The sequence below is a fragment of the Stegastes partitus genome, unplaced genomic scaffold (genome assembly GCF_000690725.1).
Source record: "Stegastes partitus isolate 25-593 unplaced genomic scaffold, Stegastes_partitus-1.0.2 Scaffold254, whole genome shotgun sequence".
Classification (NCBI taxonomy): Eukaryota; Metazoa; Chordata; class Actinopteri; family Pomacentridae; genus Stegastes; species Stegastes partitus.
Genome location: NW_007577985.1, coordinates 18,653 through 40,609, shown reverse-complemented (window position 1 = coordinate 40,609; position 21,957 = coordinate 18,653). Strand labels below are relative to the sequence as shown.

The 21,957-nt window shown below is 41.8% G+C and overlaps 2 protein-coding genes across 2 annotated transcripts in view; both read left to right on the top strand.

The window, feature by feature from the left end:
* Nucleotides 1-6,566, top strand: part of cyp46a1.2 (cytochrome P450, family 46, subfamily A, polypeptide 1, tandem duplicate 2) — an 8,858-nt gene extending 2,292 nt beyond the window's left edge. The window contains exons 4-15 of the mRNA XM_008281991.1: nt 80-153; nt 352-438; nt 605-743; nt 906-1,016; nt 1,101-1,263; nt 2,680-2,745; nt 2,934-3,006; nt 3,090-3,174; nt 3,379-3,489; nt 5,500-5,588; nt 5,713-5,779; nt 5,858-6,566. Of these exons, the coding sequence (XP_008280213.1) occupies nt 80-153; nt 352-438; nt 605-743; nt 906-1,016; nt 1,101-1,263; nt 2,680-2,745; nt 2,934-3,006; nt 3,090-3,174; nt 3,379-3,489; nt 5,500-5,588; nt 5,713-5,779; nt 5,858-6,007 (1,215 nt within the window). The 3' untranslated portion in view covers nt 6,008-6,566. The remainder of the gene's footprint in view (nt 1-79; nt 154-351; nt 439-604; nt 744-905; nt 1,017-1,100; nt 1,264-2,679; nt 2,746-2,933; nt 3,007-3,089; nt 3,175-3,378; nt 3,490-5,499; nt 5,589-5,712; nt 5,780-5,857) is intronic.
* Nucleotides 6,567-8,196: 1,630 nt separating this feature from the next.
* On the top strand, nt 8,197-9,827 carry ccdc85cb (coiled-coil domain containing 85C, b; the record flags this gene model as incomplete). The annotated part of the gene is made up of 1 exon (XM_008281995.1): nt 8,197-9,827. A coding segment is annotated over exon 1 (789 nt), but the record flags the coding sequence as incomplete, so codon positions are not given.
* Between the last annotated feature and the right edge of the window lie 12,130 nt (nt 9,828-21,957).

The window sequence follows — 21,957 nt, the reverse complement described above, 5'->3', positions numbered from 1 at the left end:
CTGCCCTTTTTGGAATATTCTTGATAATACTTGCATCTAAACTTCTTGTCTTTCAATGTTTTCATTGTTCTGGTTTCAGGAAGTCCTGATGTCTCCAAAGTACTCTAAAGATAAGTTCCTCCACGATAGGCTCTTCAATCTGTTTGGCCAAAGGTAATTTAGAGTTTCTTTATTTCACATACAGTGTACATTTCAGTGCACCATGTTCTCAAGCTGAACTTGTAAGAAATGTACCAAGGAGGAGGATGTGTACTTTGTGATACAGTCATCTGTTGGGCTTCCGAAGTGACAGCACTGTTTTGTGATGTCAAACCCTTTACGAATGTATCTTGTTTTCTGTGTCTCTTCAAGGTTCCTGGGCGATGGCTTGGTAACGGCACGGGATCATGGGCAGTGGTATAAACAACGCCGGATCATGGACCCCGCGTTCAGCAGCTTGTGAGTTACCTCGTTATTCCAAAAAGACTTAAGGAAGTATGTGCTTAATCATTCCTGGTCCTGTTCAGATTGTGGGAAGCTTTTCCTCAGTTTCTTCTTGGCAACATTACAGAGTTTCTGTGAGGCTTTCCTGGTTTGTTCTCTCTATAACTATGATCACTTCCAGGTATTTGAGAGGTCTGATGGGAACCTTCAATGAGAGGGCAGAGAAACTGATGGAGAAACTTTCAGAAGTCGCTGATAGTAAAACAGAGGCCAACATGCTCCAGCTTGTCAATTGTGTTACCCTGGATGTTATTGCTAAGGTATTGTTCCATAGTCAGTTTTACAGCATCCTCTGCTTCCTCTACAGCACACGCATTTTTCATACATGTGTCGATAGCAGCAGCTGAACACCAAAGTTCTGTTTATGTTGTACCTAAGTTAGCTCATATATTTGCACTTTTTGTTTATTTTCTAACTTCCAGGTTGCCTTTGGTGTGGATTTAAACCTCCTGCAGCAGAGTTCACCTTTCCCCAAAGCCATCGAGACATGTCTGAAAGGGATGATGTACAATATCAGAGACGCTATGTTTCAGGTAGCGCCACAGCGTTCATTAATATGGAGCATGAAAGTCATGTTGTCAGCATGATGTTTTACAATCCCTAATCTGCAATTTTAGTACAAGCCAAAGAACTGGACATTCATTAATGAAGTGAGGGAAGCGTGCCGCCTGCTGCGCAAAACTGGAGCTCTGTGGATCCACGAAAGAAAGACTGCGATGCACAACGGAGATGAAGTCCCCAAGGACATTCTCACGCAAATCATCAAAACCGCTGGCAAAGGTTGCAAACCCTCAAGTTCAGATGTGATTAGAGGATTGTTTCAGTATCTGTATGACAAGACAAGGCAGACGTTTTAAATGACTGCGTTGTAGGGCTAGTATGACAAAGAGAGTAACAGATACACAGAGCCACATTTTTTCAGTAGAGCCCTTTTCTGACATGGGATGTTTAAGTGATGGCATTCAGACATAGGTCGTTTTTATGTTACTTCGATTCATTCTGACATACCCACAACAGCAACAGAGAGAGCCACAGTGTGTTTATAACTGTGGGATTGAACAGTGTATCAAGAGGCATAATGTGTAATAATGCACCAAAAACAAAAGACTAAAGCTAAATCTGCTCTGTGACAAATGATGTGACTGCAACAGTGGATCTGTGTATGACGGCTCAAATGTCTGAAGTGAAGAAACACAGTTTGCTGTTAGATCCTGATAGATCTTGTCTCCATGTCAGGGATAATTTATCATTCTAAGTATTTATTGAAGTCACTGCTGCTGTCTGTTGCTGCTCGTATGCAATACACTCAGAGGAACGACGCCTACAGACAGCTGGAAGCAACAAACTAAACTTCTAAACGTTTTTTGAAAACCCCAATCACATTTATTATTGGTGAGTCTAAATCAGTGGTTCTCAAACTTTTGGAGCCACGACCCCCAAGATAACATAAGTTTGTGTTCGTGACCCCCCCAATTTTAATTTTTAATATGTATGAGTAATAACTTTGTTGTTCATGTATTAATGTGTTAAAAATTAATGCGTTAACTCCACAGATTAATCTATTTACATTAACACATTCATTTTCTTTTAAATGAATGAATGAATTGAATTTATTTCGAACAAATGAGAGGGAAAAAAATATATAAAAATGAAAGAAAATTATTTTAAAAAGAGAAAAAAATAATAATAATATCACATAATCAAATCATAATATTAACAAGTTTGAATAAAAGGAGTGGGAAGAAGTATACACTGTTAATTTTGACAGCCCTAATACACATTTATTTGAAAAATATAGGCTTTATTTATTTATTTATTTTTGGACAATGATCTGGCGACCTCCTGAAATTATCTTGGGATGCACATGGGGGTCCCAGCTCCCAGTTTGGGAACCACTGGTCTAAATGATATGGCCTGCTGGTATCTGTTTTCATTAGAGTTGCAATTTCAGGTACCGCCAGACTAACAGAAAGGAATGCATATCTGAAACGGGCTAATGTGCATCATTACTTCTTAATGCTAATACGTTTAAAGAGCAGATGCATAATGTAGATAAATGCTATATTGGAGTGAGTTTCACACTTAGCTATGCAGCTGTTTGTTCCTAAAGGTTCCATCTTAACTACATGTAATGAAGATATGACGGGGGGACATCAGCTACAATGAGTTTACATTTCCAATTTCTTATTATTTCAGAGGAAAGCATGACTAAAGAGGATGAGGAGTTTATGTTGGACAATTTTGTGACGTTCTTCATTGCTGGTGAGTCTTTCTTGTTTCTGCTTTGATGTACTGTTGATCGTCACATTTCATTGGGTTTTCATGTGAACCAGTCGTTCAAGGCATTTTTTGTTTTGTTTTTAGAGATAAAGAATAAAATCACTTTAGTGTGTGTTGTTTCTCCATTTTAAGATGTTTAATTCAATTTTGCCAAATTTGTATCACTTTAGGTCAAGAAACAACAGCCAATCAGCTGGCTTTCTGCATCCAGGAACTTGCAAGACACCCTGATATACTGGAGAAGTAAGAACCACGAATGCAGTGCACAGCAATTCACAACATAGCTACTGAACACCGGTTTCTAAAGTTGTATTTTTATTTCTCAGAGTGAGGAAGGAGGTGGATGATGTTGTTGGGATGAAACAGGACATCAGCTATGATGACCTGGGGAAACTGGGCTACCTCAACCAGGTATGTAAACTCTTTTGGTGTCAACAGTGAATTTTACTCTTAATTTTCATTCATGGATTAAGCGTTGATTAGCCAACAAGTCTTCCACTGTCAGGAATGACAAGTTCATTCATTTGCCTCCTCTCTGTACTGCTGTTTCACTGTGCTTCATCTAAGTTTTTTAGTTTGACTCCAGGTGTACCTCATGTTGTTACCTTGTCCCAGGTGTTAAAGGAGACTCTGAGAGTTTACCCGACAGCTCCAGGAACATCCCGCGAAATTGTGGAAGACATGATCATTGACGGCATCTACATACCTGGAGGATTCATCTGCATAGTGAGTCTTTGGCTTTCTATATGTTTGCAGCTCTAAAGCGGAGAGAGAACTTCTGTTTTAATATCGCCACAACAATAAAACCACTGACATGTGACGTAAATAACATTAACTATCTCATCTCAAAGACACCTGTCATGGGATGTGGAATATATTATGCACCAAATGAACAGTCAGTTCTTGAAGTTGATATGTTTGAAAGCAGGAAAGATGGGTGAGAGTTTAAGTGACTTTGACAAGGGCCAAATCGTGATCGCCAAGATGACTGGGTCAGAACATCTTCACAACAGCAGATCTTGTGGGTTGTTCTGGTATGCAGCGGTTACCAAAAGTGGTCCAAAGAAGGAAAATCAAGCCTCATTGATCCATGTTGGGAGTGAAGGCTGGCCTGTGTGGTCACAGAATGAGTTACTGATGCACAAATTGCTGAAACGTGTTGGAACACATAGTGCATTGCAGTTTGCTGTATATGGGGTTGAAGACCGGTCAGAGTGCCCATGCTAAGTCCTGTCCACCAGTGATAGGTCCTAAGATAAAATAAGATAAGATAAACTAAGATAAGATAAACTCAGATAAGATAAGATAAACTCAGATAAGATAAGATGAACTAAGATAAGTTAAGATCAACTAAGATAAGATAAATTAAGATGGAAGAAAATAGCCTCTCTGATGAATCACGTTTTCTGTTACATCATGTGGACGGCCAGCTGTGTGTGCGTTGTTTACCTCGGGAAGAGGTGGGAGCAAGATGCATTATGGGAAGAAGCCAAGTCAGCAAAAACAGTGCAATGCTCTGAGCAAATTCTGCTGGGAAACCTTGGATCCTGCATTCACGTGGATGCTCCTTTGACATGCACCGCTTAGCTAAACTTTGTTACAGACCACACACACACTGTTATGGTGGCAATATTCCCTGATAGCCTCTTTTAGCGGGATAAAGCCACACACACAAAAAAAACAGTGTTTAGTGATGATTTGAGGAACATGGCAAAGAGATCGAGGCGTTGACTTGGCCTCCAAATTCCTCAGATCTTAATCCAATCAAACACCTTTAGGAAAAAACAGGACATATCAGTTGAGGCTCCACTTCACATATTTCAAATCTTAAAGAATCTACTACGAATGACTTGGTGCCTGATTTCACAGGACACCTTCAGAGTCTTATCAAGTCCAAGTTTTGAGCTGTTCTGGCAGCGCAATCAAGATTGGGGTTGATTGCAGCAATTTTATATCCGTTGTCACACAAAGACGTTTCACTGGGATGTCGCGTCACTGTTCTAGTTTATTCCATCTTAATATGTACTTGTTTGTTGGCCTGGGATCAGTAAGCCTCATAGAAGTCTTTACCACAGTGCTCCTTTATTAGCTAACCTCGCCGTAGTAACAGAACTGCCCACCTGGACTGGTCACCACAGTATTAGAAAGTTACAGTCTCCACCTATTCACAAAAATTGTATTAGATATGGGCTGCAATGTGGCTCGGTGGTTAGCATCGTTGCCTTGCAGCAAGGAGGTCGCTGGTTCACATCCTGGTGAGGACACCCGGGATCTTTCTGTGTGGAGTTTGCATGTTCTCCCCGTGCAGCGTGGGTTCTCTCCGGGTTCTCCGGCTTCCTCCCACACAGTCCAAAAACATGTTGAGGTTAATTGGTGATTCTAAATTGTCCGTAGGTGTGAATGTGAGTGTGCTTGGTTGTCTGTCTCTAAGTGTAGCCCTGTGACAGACTGGTTACCTGTCCAGGTGTCTCCTGCCTTCACCCTGAGTCAGCTGGGATAGACTCCAGCCCCCCACGACCCTAGTGAGGATTAAGTGATGTATAGATAATGGATGCATGTATTAGATATTGGCAAATGCTAAATAATAAATGAATGGGATCAGATCGGGAGAAACATCTGCATGTAAAATATTAGGCATGTGGATTTATTATTGTGGCTAACAAAACTTTTTTTTAGTTTACCTGTGAAGGATTTCAAACAATTCACAATGTAAATTGATTTTTTCCTAAAATTCAGTTCAGCACCTATGTGAGTTCGAGAATGGAAAAGTTCTTCAAGGACCCACTGACATTTGATCCTGACAGATTTCACCCAGACGCTCCCAAGTAAGCTGCGTACACTTTTTACATAACATTTTAGTCTATCATGTTACACCCCTAATCGTCGTCGAAGATAAAGAAGTCAGAGTTGCATGTAATATCTTAAATTCCCTCTCATTTCTTTTGCAAGACCTTATTACTGCTACTATCCGTTCGCCCTCGGACCACGCTCATGCCTGGGACAGAACTTTGCTCAGGTGGGTGTGGCAAGATTACAACACACTGACCCACAACACACAAACGCATGAACTCAATGGGCGTTGTCGTGTTTTCAGATGGAGGCCAAAGTGGTGATGGCCAAGCTGCTCCAGAGATACGATTTCACCCTCGTCCCGGGACAAAGCTTCGACATCCTGGACACCGGCACCCTCCGGCCAAAGAGTGGAGTCGTTTGCACTATTAGTCACAGAAAGTACAAAAATTAACTGGTCGTGGAGTACCATAACAGATGAAAAAACAAAAACACTAATTGAGCATATGGTGAAACTGGGTGGTTGGGTTGCTTACACCAGCTTAGCTTCGTACTCCTGCATCAGCCTGAAGCCTCTTGTGCTGCAAGACTTTTACTGTTCACTTTTAAAATCATCTATAGAGAAAGTAGCATCATGTTTGATTTAAATACACACTACATTCATAGGAAGTAATTCTGATCATTGATGCTGCTTTCTAACAATGATAAAGATATAAGAAAACTGTTTTTTGAGGGGAATGCAATGTCAGTGGCACATTTAATCTTGCTCAAAGTTATCCTTGAGGTCTGTGTAATTACAATGTTTTTCACAACTGCTGAGCCCACTGAACTTTTTTACGCTTTGACACTAATGTGTAAACACTAAATATCACAGTTTTTGTGGGTTTTTTTGCTGAAAGATGACGTCTGACTGTAATTTTGTTGTGTGTATGGAAGCGTATGCATAATGGCAGTAAAAAGGATTCTGATTAGTTTTTTTTACAAATTCAAATAAAGAACAGTGTAAGAATCCATTTGCTGTGCACTGACTTTTTCTTTTTCTTTTTTCTTTTCTTTTTTTTTGTGTTGGTAAAGGGACAGACTGACATTTGTGGGTGTGGTCGTTATCAAAAAGTAACCAAGCCTCTGCCTCTGATTATCAACCGGCTGATAATAGTCTTTACTTACCTTGTGAAGCTTGAGTTACAAGGTGCTGTACGGAAAAAAGGACCTCAAAAAATAACAATGAAATATATTTTTTTAAAAGGCCTTAAAATATATAGAAAAAAGAATACATTAATTTAAAAAAAAAAAAGGAAAACATAAAACATGAAAACATAAAATATAAGAATGCCAGTTTGTACAGGTGGGTTTTCAGAGGTTTTATAAACCTGAGACACTGACTGAGCTGTTCTGAGAGTCAGTGGAAACTTCCTAAGATGCACATTTATCTGTTGGCTTTTTCTCAACAGATGGTGATTGTTGTATTTGTTTAATCCCCTGAAGCCTAAAACACACCAGCAGGTTTAAACAGCATGTTTTCTTTTCTTTTTTTCTTTCTTTTTTTTTTCCAAATGCCAAAATTACACGATTTACCAGAGCCAGAAAGTGTAAAAACAGATAATCAAAGAAATGAACTTTAAAAAAAAAAAAAAATATTGATTTAATTTAATATTCTTTTTTAAAAATCACATATATTTTTGTCACACTACACCAAGACATTGCTGAGTTGTCTCTTTTTCTATCCACGGTTGTTCTGTTTCCAATGAGGTGCAGAAGTTTTTATTGCAGTAAAAGATGGGCCAACGGTGACTAAAAATGTAACAGGGGCAAAACAAACAAACAAACAAACAAACAAAAAAAAAAAACAAAACGGCCAGAAACTGCTTGAGTTAAATTATTTTATTTCGTTTATTTAATCAATTCTAATTCCTTTTTTTTTTTCATTATGTGTTTTCCTTGTAAAACACTTCTTTCTATAAATAAAGCATGTTATAATATTATTATTGCAAACAATATAATGCACACATGGTACCATCTCATATCATAAAACCTCCTGCAAACACCTATACATCCATCAAAACCTAATCAGACAAATGAGAAAGTAGGGGAAGTAGTGTTGTTGTTGTTTTTTTAATTACTTCCAGGAAGAGTATTATAATTTACTGTTAAATTTTATATACCAGATATGATGGTTTTGTAGTTACTGATAGTGTCCACATGGGGGCGCTGTGAGCCTGTTGAGGAATGTCAAAAGCACCTGTTAAACTCTGCTTAAACTACATTTTTAAAAGAATTAACACATTTCAAAGACCTTATTCGTTATTTAAAGGTTTTATTTTCACACTTTGTAATAAAAACGAGTTCATTAAGTGATGATCATGTTGTATTAGAAGGTTGTTATCAATATATTAGTGGTTATTTTTCATTTTAAAAATAAAATAATTCTTAAAAAGCCAGTTACTCAGGAACATTTTTGAGCTTCAAGAGTGACAAAAATCCGTATTAAGTGGGTTTTACAAAACATTTTTTTAATTTAAAGGGATTTCTTAAAGATCATTTTATTTAATACATGTGTTAATTTCACTTTGAAATATTTAAAAACAAGTGTCCAGAGCCACAGTGCGTTGCGTTTCCATGATGTTTTCCTGTATATCCTTGTGTTTTCAGTGATCCTGTGCAGTCCCGGAGCTGCTCGCTGTTCCTTTAAGAGGGCTGAGCCTGCGCCTCGGAGGCTCCAGCGCACTTTTCATCTACCTGCTGCCCACTTCGCTCCCACGTCTTGATTGGCCGTCTTGGACCAAATCCTCTTGAATGATTTCAAACCCGAGTGCTTGGACGAGGAGGAGGAGGGGTCCGCGGATAATTCCGAGCTGGCTGGGTGGAAAGGATCGAGTCCTCCGTCCAGCAGCACCTCAGTGAAGAGCTTTATCTCCGAGGAGCGTTGTTGACGGCAAAACGCGTCCGAGAGCGCAGCGCTCGTGGAGAAAGTCGGCTTGGAAAGGTAACACGTTTTCTCCCAAACTCGCTTTTTCTTTTTTCTTTTTTGGCTCAATAATTCAAAAGAAGCCGTGTTGTTGTGCTCCTGCCGTTTGAATGGAGTGATGTCCAGAGAAGATGGCACACATTGCGATGGGACGCGCTGCGTTTTGCTGACAGGACTCGGCGCTCCGGACCAGGAGCTGATTGAAAATCTCTGCTGATCGATTTCAAATCATGTGTGTTCGCTATTGACGGAATGTGAGTTGTTTCCGAGATCCATAAAGGCTTTTTTTTTCTTCTTTGGGGGCCATTCAGTTCATGCTCGGGTTGCCATAGCATCACATTAATATTTTCCTCTTCATTTATCGGCCTGTTGAGGAGCTGCGCGTAACGATACTTTCAGATTTCAGACAATGTATTCGTCTTTTAACACGATCCCGCAGCTGAGGTTGGGTTAGAGGAGTTTTCATAGTTGATTTTAAGCCGCTTTAGAAACGAACTGAGACTAGGAGCCAAACACAGTCATGGCTAAAAATCCGTCCGAGGGGCCGAAGGATGACCTGAGCCAGCTGACGGACGAGGAGCTCCTGCGCTGCAGCAAAGAGGAGCTGCTCAGGAAATTAAGGAGGGTTGACAGCGAGAAAATGAACTTGATGATCGAGCATGGCAACATGATGAAAGACATCAACCGGAGGCTGCAGGTGCACCTGCACGAAATCCGGAGCCTGAAGGAGATCAACCAGAAGCTGCAGGATGACAACCATGAGCTCCGGGAGCTCTGCTGCTTCCTGGACGACGACCGGCAGAAGGGCAAGAAGCTGTCCCGGGAGTGGCAACGCTTCGGCCGATACACTGCCAGCGCCATGTGGAAGGAGGTGGGCACCTACATGATGAAGCTCAAGGAGCTGGAGGCCAACCAGGAGACGGTGTTGAGGGAGAACTCTGAACTGAAGGAGATCATCCTCATGCTGGACGAGGAGAGGAACGGTGCAGGATCCAGGAGCTCCATAGACAGTCAGTCCAGCTTGACCAACCTGAACGGGGGCACCGGCACGGTCAGGGATGTTGGAGACGGGAGTAGCACGTCCAGCACAGGTAGCGCCGGCAGCCCGGATCACCACAACCACAACCACATACACAAGCCATCGGAGAACAGTAAGATGGGTCCCACCATGAGGAGGTCCATGGATGACCTGTCGGCGCCGCACCACCACAGGAGCATCCCCAACGGACTCAATGGTGAGTTGACGCACTGTGGAACCACTAATACACACCTGACTGCTGTAATCTGCACACATACCCAACATCCAAGAGTGGAGGCTGTTGAAGAATTCCAAAATAAACACTTTCAGGCCAGATCCTGTCCTAAAACACCAACAAATCAGCCACATATGTGTGAATTAAAGCGAAAACGGGGCACAACCCAACACTTTGGGTTTGGTAAACACCTTAACACACATGTGAGTTCGGTTCATCATACAGTTACACCAGCAACAAGCACATCTCTGTTGCAAATAAACACTCAAAGTTTGTTCCTTGAACCTTGAACTCTTGCACCAAAAAAACTGCAGAAGCGAAATGCTGCGACTTACCCCATGAACAGGGTTGATGAGAACAGAAACTTTGTTGTGACACTTGATAGAAAAGTCATTTTGAATGCAATGAAGTCAGTACAGTTCTATCTATGTACTATATAGGATTGTGAATGTCCACACATCTAGCTATGTGTCTGTCATTTATTGAAAGATCAATACATAGATGGATAGGTTTAGATGGATGTATATTATCTAGCTATCCATTTCTTTCCATGTGTCCATGTGTGGACATCTGTCTCTCCATCTATTCATGGTTGGATGGATGGATGAGTATCCATACAGGTCTATTGATTCGTCATCTATTGGCTGTATCGTCATTGAATATTCAAATAGATGGACCAATGGATGTAGGAGCGTATTCACGTCTACATTCTAGATCCAAACATCAAAATATATGTGAATATCAACAAGAGGCTGGACAATCATGCAACAGAACCACGTTTTTAAGCTACACAACATTGCTTGGAAGCCAAAAGTCAAATGGTGGACGTCTCATTCTGTTAAAAACACAAAAACAAAAAAAAGACTTAGTTGTTTTTGCTTTAATATCATTGGACACTTCGGGTGGTGTAGTAGTAACACCGTGTTAGCTCTAACCTTGGCCATGTGGGTTTTTTTTTTTTTATCCAAGTTGGCTACCTGCTTCAAAGTGGTGATTTTGGGCATCACGATGGTTATTAAGAGAGTATCAAGTTGGATTTGGATCCTTGAATATACCTTAAAAGGATAAAGAACTTTTTTTGCATGTTGCAAAATCACTTTTTGCCATTAAACTCCACACAAACCTGCCGAAACTCTAAGAATCATCCTCCGACAATGTGGTAAACCCGGATCGAACCTGTGCAAGTGATGCATTTAACCCCACGTCCTCATCTTGGCTTTATTGCTAATAGATTAATGCAGTCAGGCTGAGTGCTCTACCAACATATGCTGATCAGAATTGTTGTGAAGGATTAACACATGGGGGTCTTGGCTTAACCTCACTGTAAAGTCTTGATTGGGCTGATTAGGGCACATATGCACCCGCAGCTTCCTTAAGTGGCTGTTTCAGAGCCACGCAGACCCACCGTTTGATTTAGGTCAATGCACTCGCGCATCTCAAGGAAGGAGGACTTAATAGCTTTTAAAAGGAGGGGCGGGGACTCGAGCAAATTGATTTTGTTTTGGGGTCGTTCGCTGATTATCATCATGGTCTTTTGGTCGGGGGGAAGAGCACTCATGTCTGCTTAGGGAGCGATTGAAACGTGTGGCATGGGACCAGAAATCAATGTCCCTGTTTTAAGACCTAAATACACGGCTGAAAGCTGCGAGTGGGGATGAAAATGCCATGATGGAACAGGAGGACACTAAGCCTCGTTTAGCTAGCACATGGGCTCATAACTCACCATGATCTGTTTGGCAATAAACTCGAAAAATCCTCCATCTCGCTGCAACTTTTATATTTTCATTCCACCCTGATTTGCAGCAACAGGACAGCGGCTTCACATCATGGCTCACATGTTACCCATCGAACATTCCTGGAATTGTGAAAAAAAATAAAAGGTAACAAACACAAAAAGGACGGGAGAGCCGAGGGAGCCCCTAATCCGGAAACACACAACGCTTTGCACGCTAACAGACAACATTTCGGGCGCTGTTTGGCTGCAATTATGTAACATCAATATTGTGTCTGCGCGTCTCTAAGCTGCTGCTGTTTTTTTTCTCTAGATGTGTGTGACTTTGCGTTGCCCCCTGAGGCTCAGGCGCTGCTGTGTGTTCATGGCTGACAGTGATGTGCAGATACACCACGATACGCTCGCGTGGCTTGGTAATGAGATTGATGCTATCTAGTCCTAAACAAAGCTGAGCATCGCAAATCTTTTCCCGGCTTTTGTAATTGCGAACGACTGCATGTGAAAAGTACAACTATTGACGTAGGCTCAGATGCGATTTGATAAACAACAACAAATCAACGCTATCCTGATTCACCATTACACAAGCTGGATTATGACACCCAGAAGCATGCGGATCAAACAGGTGTTTCATCATTTTTCTTGGTAAATAATTCACAAAACTGGTAGAAAGTTTAACCGCTTCTCCATGTCAGACGAGTAAGAAAACAGTCTGTCTTACTAGCACAGATTTACTCGGATGACTGCTTGAAATCCGAGTGGAGTGACCATGTTGTGAGGTCAGATGGGCCCGTGGTGTGAGGTCCGCAGAGTGGCTTTATTTAATGCCGTCCAAATGCCAGCGGCTCCCCTGGGCATTTAGGAGACAAGCTCGAGGATTGCCACTCGAGTGCTAAATGAACAGCATCTGTCCGGTTGCCAGACGGGAGCAAGATGAGGAGGAGAGCGGAATGAGTTTGTTGTGTGTAAAACTGCTTTGATTCATACTTTTTTGCATTTTTTCAGCTAGAGGATTGCCATCTAGGTTCATAAAAGCAGCCCCGGAAAGCGCCTTCAGTGGGTCACCGTGGTGTTGGGGTGGGGGGGAGTGGCTGAATGGCAGCGAGGGGGTTGGCTGGGAAGCTTGGGAGTGGAGTCTGGGGGCCGACTGTTGGAGGCTGGGTTTCGGAGACATCCCGCTGTCTGCTTAATTGAATTTCTCGTGCGTTGACACGGCTGACCACCCCCCACTCCTCTTCTTTTGTGGCTGTGTGTGTGTTTACTTGGAGGAGAGCTTCTGTTTGGACGAAATAAAGCAGCGGAGGCAGCCTGCGTTGAGTTTCAGAACCTGTAAAGATGACACCCACTTCTCGACGTTTTCACTTTCAGTTGTCTGGAACCCAATTCCATTTAAAGAAACGTGATGCTGTAACAGAGAGCGTTGCGTCAGACTTTTGCCCATAGGGCCACACAGGCCGAGTGTAGCTGCATGTATTCAGACAAAGTGGCCAAGCGAGACAGTGAAATGCTGATTTGACACTGTCCAGATGAACTGATAAAGAACCTTTTTGCAATAATGTTTGTTGACCTTTCGCAGACTCTCACGCATTCCTCTGGCCTTTTAGCTGCTGGTGGTTTTAAGGAACAGTGTTTCTAACTCAGCAAATAAGACAGCGGATGAAGTTTCTCACGCTAAAACAGAAAAACTATCACGCCCAAGCTGACATCAACAATTTTTCTACTTGTTACATTTCAAGAAAATCTGTCGGTGCAGTAGAATTTGCTTCTCGTAAAGTATTTTCCAAAATATTAGCGCAATCGCCGCGTCCAAAATCGCATGAGGTGCAATCTTTTGTCACAAAACACGATTAGAAATGAAACATTGTGGTGCTACAGAGACTATAAATCATGTTCTCTAAATTTAAGGGAACTTCATATTTGTTTCAGTTGAAAAGAAATCCAAAATTGTGATTAAAGTCTCAATATCTACCAAAATTATCTCAAGAAAAATCTAATTTCCCCCCATACATCTACTTTAAGCTGTCACTAATATCTTGCAGTTTCAACACATGATCTGAGTCGCTGCCATCTTGTCGATAACTCTGAGGCGAAGCGTGCATGTAGACAGACACGTGAACACTAATGCGGGGTAATAAAACATGCAGCAAATGAAGCATTGATGTATTAAATAGTTTTAGTCCGGCTGTGCAGGGACAACTGGTTCTGGCACATTTACGCAGTGATTTAATCCTTTCCTTTCACACAGCCTCATATGCGTGTGTTTGTTTTTTAATCGTGTGTGCCAGAGGCGAGTGAGATTTTGAATCGGGGCCCAACTTCTCTGGACTGCTGGAAACTGCACGCTGAAGCAGTGGATGCCTTGATTGCTCAAACGTTTACAGTGGCCGTTCCCCCTCCCCTCCCTTCTCCCATACCTGAAGGCTTGGTCATACCACGGAAATCAATTCATTCCAGTGGAGCTGCTGCAATAAGTGCATTTACTTGCTGGGAGTGAAGTAAATTTCTGTAAAGTCTTCAGTGTCGGGTTCAGACTGGTTGGTCAAACCACCTTTGACCAAAAACAAACCGTCTTCACAGGGTTGACATTTGAGATCACTGAAAATCTCAAGTAGAAGCACGAAAGTATTACTAAGCTCTTTAAAGTAGCTCAAGGGACCTCTTCTCACCATTTCATTACATGGGTGGTTGGATGATTTTAAAACAGGGATCTCCAACTCCGGTCCTCGTGAGCTACTGTCCTGCAGGTTTTAGATGTTTCCGTACTGTAACACACCTGACTCAATTGATGGATCTCCAACAGCAGCTTGTTGTCAAGTTCTACACAAGTCTGTTAATGATCCATTAATTGGTGTGTTGCAGTACAGCAACATCTAAAACCTGCAGGACAGTAGCTCACGAGGACCGGAGTTGGAGATCCCTGTTTTAAAACATTTATTTTACTGATTTATATAAATGTTTTAAGTTGCAAACATTATTTTGATGTGTTACGTTGACACAGTAATGTTGGTAGTTGCATCAACTTAATTTTGCGCGTGATTTAGACTCAAACTTCTGCATTAGTTGAACTGAAGTCACTTGAGGTAAATGAATGACTTGAATGCAACATTTTTCTTTAGTTTGAGGTCAGGATTTTAAGTCCAGTCCCTTATCTTAACAGACTGGATTGGTAAGACTGGTAATTAATTTTCCTTGTAAAAGCTAATTCTCCTAACTCAATGTACTTTGTTGGTGGAACATAATTTAATTAGAGGTTGTCATAACAGAAAAAGATGCAAACTGTTGCTTCAAAGTACAAAGTGTTCTCTTCAGAAGCTAACAAGTGTAGTAGTTACTTTTTAAATATGGATGTTTATGCAAACAATCGCATTTCGATTAAGTTTTCTGTTGAAGTTTGTGTTATTGTACATTTGGACACCAAGACTTCCATTTTTACTGCAATGTAATGGATTTAAATACTGGTGTTCCTGAGTTGCTAATATTTGGTATCTATATGAGCGCTGAAAAGACCAAATCAGTCAACCTTGAGTCAAATGTTGTTGGTTTTATTGGCCTGCTTGTGATCAGACAGGCTACAAAAATGGTTTGGATATTATTCAAACTGTAGGAACACTCAACAGAGACTTATGATTATAAAAGTAATGAAGTATATTTAATAGAGCTAGTTTGTTAGCAATGTAGCAGCATTCTCGTTTATGTAACGTCCACGAGGACTTAATCTATTTCAAGTCAAAACCGCAATCTGAAACAATGCAATTTGCAAATCACAAAGGCTGCAATTTAGGACGTACATTACGCAGCACGTCTGACTCAGAGTTTAAACTGTTGTGTCACAGTTTTACAAATCCATGCCATCCTCATGCTGGTGTGACAGTCATGCTTTTAATGGTGTGTCATGTGGTAACGCTGCAACATGTTTCTATTACTGAAGCAGGGTGGAAAAAATAAAAAGATTATTGCAAATAAAATCGCTTTCAGAAAAGTTGCAATTAGATATTTCGCCCAAAACCTCTTCTGTGAGAGCAAAAAAACCACAAAAGAGGAGTAGTTTGCAGATAATTTGAATGACTAGTACAAATATTCCTCTTAAATAAACAGAGTGAACATTGTCCGGTTCACAGTTGAGCTAATGAGCTGGATACCTGACAAGCAGGCGGTTAGCAAGCTTGTTAACTTGGAGAGATTTTTTTTTTCCTCCCCCTTATTCAATAAAAGTCTAAATGAAAAGCTGTGAGAACAAAATGTCAAGAAGAGGAGTTTAAGGCACAGCGCGGAGACAATAGAGAGACGCTCGGGCTGCATGTTCTGACAAAGCTGCCAAGAACCCAGAGTTTTAGCGTGAGTTTCCTTTTAATACTTTTGTATTACGACCTTGTTACCACCCAGTCTGTCGGCCCGTTCAGCTGCCTCTGGCTCTCAGAAACCAGTCGGATCGGTTGGTGATTCACAAAGGATTAAGGCTGAATCGCATCTTCAACAAGGCGTTGATCTGAGCCTGATTGATATGCTGTTTTACATCAGAGAAGGACTGTTTGCTGTCTCCTGTGTCAGCTCTCTTGGGTAAACCTTGTAATATTGAGCCACTCTTCAGAGTCAGACTGTAAACCAACCCACTTAGGCTCAAATTAGTGCTAATTAACTCGCAGAGAAGTCGTAAAATTGTGTGTTTAAACTGGGGTCTTTAGCACTTGGCCTTTCTGTGCATGTGTGTGCCTTTTTAATATATGAGGCGCCACAGCGAGCGTGAACTGTTCCCTCTTTTCTCATTTAGAGGCTTTTCTTGCTATGTCTCGATCTCACTTTTCATTTTTTTTCCCCTTTTCTTTTACCCTTGGGGAGCGACATGACCTAAAAGCTCACAATGAAACTGCAGAACCAGCCCTCCCAGTCGGCCACCAGTGTGCATGTGTGTGTGTTTCATCATGCTAACACAAATTAGTCGATGCCTTCGTGTGTGACTGAAGCGTCCTTCACCCCTGTGAGGATCCATTAGGGTCACTTTTTAAAAGAAAAAATCTACTTTGTTTGCATGGCTGCATAATCTTCACAGATAGTTTCATGTCTTCTAAGAACTTTGTGCTTAACTCCAGTCAGTCACAGCCAGCCAGTCTGGAGTTTTTCTCTGCGTGAGCTCTTTTCTGGTTTCAAAGGAAACAACACAATGGTGTTTTCCTCTCGACTGTTGTTTCAAGTCATTGTGTGGCGTATCAGCAGGGCTAAAAAAAAAGGGCGTCAGAGCAGGAATAGGATGTTTCTGTCGCTGATATCCTGTTTGTCCACACTCGCTACATTTGTGTTTCAGTGTTCCAAGATGCTGAGTAGGTTTCTCGTAACCTCTCCTCCTGATTATTTGTACTTTTCTCGCAAACGGCAACGCCTCCACGGAGAGCAGCTACTCTTGGCATCTAAACTGAAACTGCAACTCCGGGGTGATGATAATTGCCAGAATAAATAGAATCATGTTAAAACTGGTAGTCGAATTTGTGTATGGTTTGTGTTGTGGTATTGTAGTTTGCAAATTACTCCCAAAGATGTAATTGGACTCTATAAACTTCTTGCCTTGACTTCTTCGGCTGTGGCTGTTACTGTAACTTCAGCTGCATCCGGTGCAGTTTGAGAGTTTCCCTGGAGTGCGCCAGGGATCTGTGGCTTCGCTGCGTGAGGCCTGGTGTGCTGATAACACAGATAATGGAGTAGAAACGCACACACAAACACACAGGAGAGGTTAAGAGAAAGAGCCACGGGGGGAACTGTGTACTGTCAATGAAAAGCCAGCCTGTCAGGACGTCCCACATTCCTGGATAAACAAAAGAGGAAGTGGGTCTCTCTCCTCTTTGTGGCACAGCAGGAATGCCACCGCCTGGGAAGGGGAGCAGGAATGAAGTGTGTGTCTCTGGGTCACTTTTTTTGAACTTTTACCTCCCTGTCTTTTCCTACCTGACAGACTTCTCCAGTCTCCACTCTCTCCCTTCCATCTGCACCCACATCTCTTCCCTCTCTCGCGGTTCCTGTGAACCTGCTGTCTGATCCGCTGTCCTTTCATTCCCATCAACGCAGCACCCAGCTGACAGAATGAGGTTATAGAAGCCAGCGTGAGTCTCGCGCACACAGACTTGCTCGGGAGATCTAATGCGAGGGGCCTTTAACGGAACAATAAGTTCTTCAACAAGTCATGCTTTATTTGTGTGGTCACCGCTGACATTTTGGAAATATGCAGCAAAACATTTTCTTACAAGGCACTTGGGTGCGTCCTCCTCTCCCTGCGTCTCCCTCAGCGCCTGCACTGATCTAAGTGGATGTCCTTCTTTTCCCGTTGTTGGGCAGCGGGCCGCTGGAGGGGCTGGGCTGCTCGGTTGCCAGGGCAACGGCAATGATCAGTGGGGCGAGTGGACGGCACCCACGCCTAGCCTCGGAGTCAGTGAGGCGGATGGATGTGAAGGGGTGGAGGGGGATGGGGATAGTTTTGGGCATGGTCGGCCTCCACGGTGGTTGACCCGTGCAGAATGATGCCAGTCCCACTGAGGTCAGCTCTGTGTGGGTGTTTTGCTTTCTGTTTTGAAATTTCTCGTAAGAGACAAACAGGGTGTGGCTCACGGCGTACACTCCCTACACACCTTATCTATTTATAGACTCTTGGAAAATGTAGTACTAGATGGACTTGTGTCTTTGTCAGCTCATCAAATATTTTCTACGCAAAGTTGAAGTGTAGAATTTGTTAAATGTGCCGGAACCGAACTCTGTGGAAGTATACCTACCAAGATAACACAAGATCAGGAAACTTCACTTATGTATTTGTTATTATAAAAAGCAAAAATAACCTGTGTCATTCTTTGGTGACAAGTTGTTACTTCCTGTACGTCCACTCATCAGCCACTTTATTAATTACATGTGTAACATCTAATGCAATCCAATACAACAGCCCTTCCATTAATGCTACTTGCAAAGTGTCTAAAAGTTCAATTTTACAAGGCAATGATTCAAGTTTCCTGGGTATTATTGAGGTCTCAATAATCTGAATTTTTGATATTTTCAATATACAATTCCTAACTGATATATACAAACATACACTAAATATTTTGTTTTGCGTGAGAATGTCTGCTGCCAGAAGTAAGCAGGTTTTTCTCAGTGAGCTTCTCACACTGAAGTACTAAAGTGACTCACTAGTTGCAGCTCTTGCGAAACACAAGTGTTTGGTAACTGGGATGAGTTTAGTTATAGCTGAAACTAATAACAAGTCGGTGCAAGCTAACACTATTGTCTGTATGATCACAGTGCTACTTTTTGTACCCTGAGGGGACAATGCCTGCATCCACCTGTCACTCAAAGTGGCCATTCTCTTTTTTATGTATAACTTTTAAGCCTTAATACAGTTTAAAAGGGTGAGTTATATAGGAATCCACTTACTGTACAGTTGTCACGAACAAGGAAATTAGCTATCGAGCCCAAATCCGTGTTCGTATCAGGCTATTAACATGTTTAATTCTTCTGTAAAGTTGGCCATTTTAACATGGGAGTCAGTGGGGCTTGACTCACTTGTGGAGTGAGCCTCAAGTGGCCATTTGAGAAACTGCAGTTTTCAGTCCTGGAATTTCCTGATTGACTGTAGCACAAAGTTAACCAACATTTCTATACAAAGTTTATATTATTGATATAACATGGTTAGACAAAGCTTTGCAATTAGCTGGAGTTGTGTCGTAGGCTACCTGGAAAATTAGGTTTAGGATACACTCTCTCTTAGCTCTGTTTTGGTCTCCACCACCTGCTACCAAGTGTTCTCCTGTATTAACCTGCTAGTCGCTAATTTTGTATGTCTTCTGGTTGCTGCTGGGCAAGTAGCATTCAGTGGACAAACCAGAGGTTGGAGATGAGGTTGAGGAGTTTGTTGAGCCTCAACAAAGCAAAATTGGACTTCATTAAACCAAAAATTGAGCCACAAGATGCTAAGCAGAGCTGAAAGTTTGGCGATAATTCTGTGTGAGTTTTTGACTATAAGAACCTTCTGCCACATTATAACCAATTTTCCCACTAAGCCTTGATAAAAAAAATATTGCTTTAACAAAAGTATATTTTATTTTTGATCTGACCCACAATGACAGATCAGTTTGTTCAAGTGTTTTGGCGCAGATGCCCAGAAACGACCGCATTTTAAAATGCAGCATCCAGATAAAGAACCTGACTGTTTGCAACCAAAATGGATTTGATAGAGAAAATAAAGCCATTACACCCAATATAAACTTTGGTCCAGACAAAAATGTTTAACTACTGCATTTAAAACTTGCACATATTCCTTGACTGAATAATATTTTGGATAGCTCGTCTCGAGGACAGTGTAGTTTATGTCCAGTGCTTGGCCCCAGTTGGCAGCCTGCCCCTAACTGTCTAAGGCTGATTTTATTGAGAGGCTCTGCAGCCCTGGCAAGACCCGTATTGATCTGTGTAACACGTCAGATGGCACCAGATCTAAACAGCTGATTACGATGCAAATGAGAAACACGGGAGGCAGTTCAAAAGACTAACAGGGTGCAGATGGCACGGTGACAAAAAACTCACGGAGGGCCGCGCCGTAAAGTCACCATCAGCGATTTGATTCTGTCTTTGCAACACACCCAGTGACCTTCGACGACAGAACAGTCCCAGGTTGCCAGAAGTCAGCAGCTCGCAGACAGAACACCTCTTCATCAGCTCCTTTTGGAGGCCTGGGAGGAACGAGGCGTTCATCTGGATTTTCTGCCTGTCAGCTCTTTGCTTTGGGTTGCTGTGACATTGGAGACACGAGTCAGCAGATGTCTTCACCTTGCTTCAGTTTACACAGCGCTGTCACCTTACTCCAACCTCCAGTCTAACAGTTATAGATTGTTTTCCCGTAAGCTCGTGGTCACTTGTGGTCGCTCGCAGAAGGCTCGTTAGTTTCCAAGCTGAAGGAAATAATTCCTCAGCTGGAATTCGTGCAAAATCTGTTGCAATAAAGATAGCGAGATATTGAAACTCTTGATTTGTTGCTTGGATGATAACTCCATAACTGTAAGTGCATGTAAAAAAATGTGGAGCTGGCAGCGGGCCATCGAGATGGATGAGATAATGTGGAGTTTTGACGGTCGGCTCAAGCATCTGGAATGAATTGTACAGTCTGCAACACTGTTCCTCCATCCTCAGGAATTCTTTTGGGGATGGTTTCAGGTAACCGTGCTTTGCTATTCTGGAGGCTAATTTCCTCTTGCAGGCTGCACTCTGTAACTTGGATAAACATGTTCCTGTTTTGCTTCGACGTGGGACTTGAGACGAACATTTCTCTCCACTAGCGCTTGACCCTGGAAAAAAAAAAAAAAAAAAAAAAGCGTAACATTTGGATGACGAACGATCAGCCTGCTGGGATTGTGTCCGTGATGGATGCAGAAATCGGATGCTTTGTTGGTTTTTTTATTAAACATCTGAGTTGTATTTTGAAGAGTGGAAAAAGTCGGAGTTGGAGAGGTTGCGGCGCGTCCGTCCTCCTCCTCCTGCTGTCGGGTTTTGTCCTTCATTAAGTCGACTGCGGCCATCTGTCAGTGCGGCCTATTGTCATCCACATGGTGTCACAAAGACAGAGAAGGAGCTGCCTGTCTGAACTTTCAGAAGACTTTACACAGCAAATTTAAGAAAACAACTACTGTTTAAGTGGGATGACGAAACAAATGCAAGATTATCCAAAAATTTGCTTTTACATGTTATGTTTCAAAACTTAGAGGAGAGTTAGGATCTATACCTGCTAAACATGAGCACTTTAGCATTTTCATTGTGAGCATTGTTGCATGTTGCAGAGCTGCACCTATGCAATGAGGACCAAATGATATTCACAATTATCCATCGTGATATTTTTTATTGATCGGGGTTGACCAATAACTGATATTTGCATTTCCTCCATTTGCAGTAAAATTGAGATTCTTTGTGTCAAAATTTAACACCAAATCTAATGCAACACTTTCTCGTTGCAATGCCTTACTTAGTATTGTAGGAGAATTTTAAATTTCAATCCCTCATTGTTGATTGGCTATTAGTCTTGAGACTTAACCAATCAGGTGCTGCTGTGGGCGGGACATTGATGAAGAGTGGTAACTACAGGTAGAAAGAGGCCGCTGCATCAGAGCCAAAGTAGTGCATTTTGAAATGATTTTATCAGGAATTAGTTTTAAAAAAAAAACAAGGTAGAAGATTGAAAAATATACTGCTTATATATACTTTACTTTTTACTTCCATGTTGCGCTACACTCTTGCTAAAGACTGGTCTTTATTCACAGTGCATTTCCAAGAAGCAAAATATCCATACAACTGCACAGAAGCCTTCAACATGTTGTAAAAGACTGCTTTCACTTTCACAATGTGCTACAGTGACGGTTGCTGGTTACTGATTACTGTGCAGCCGTAAAATACAGATGTTAGCGTTTAGCTGGAAGCACCAACTACAATCTCACAAAGTCATTAGT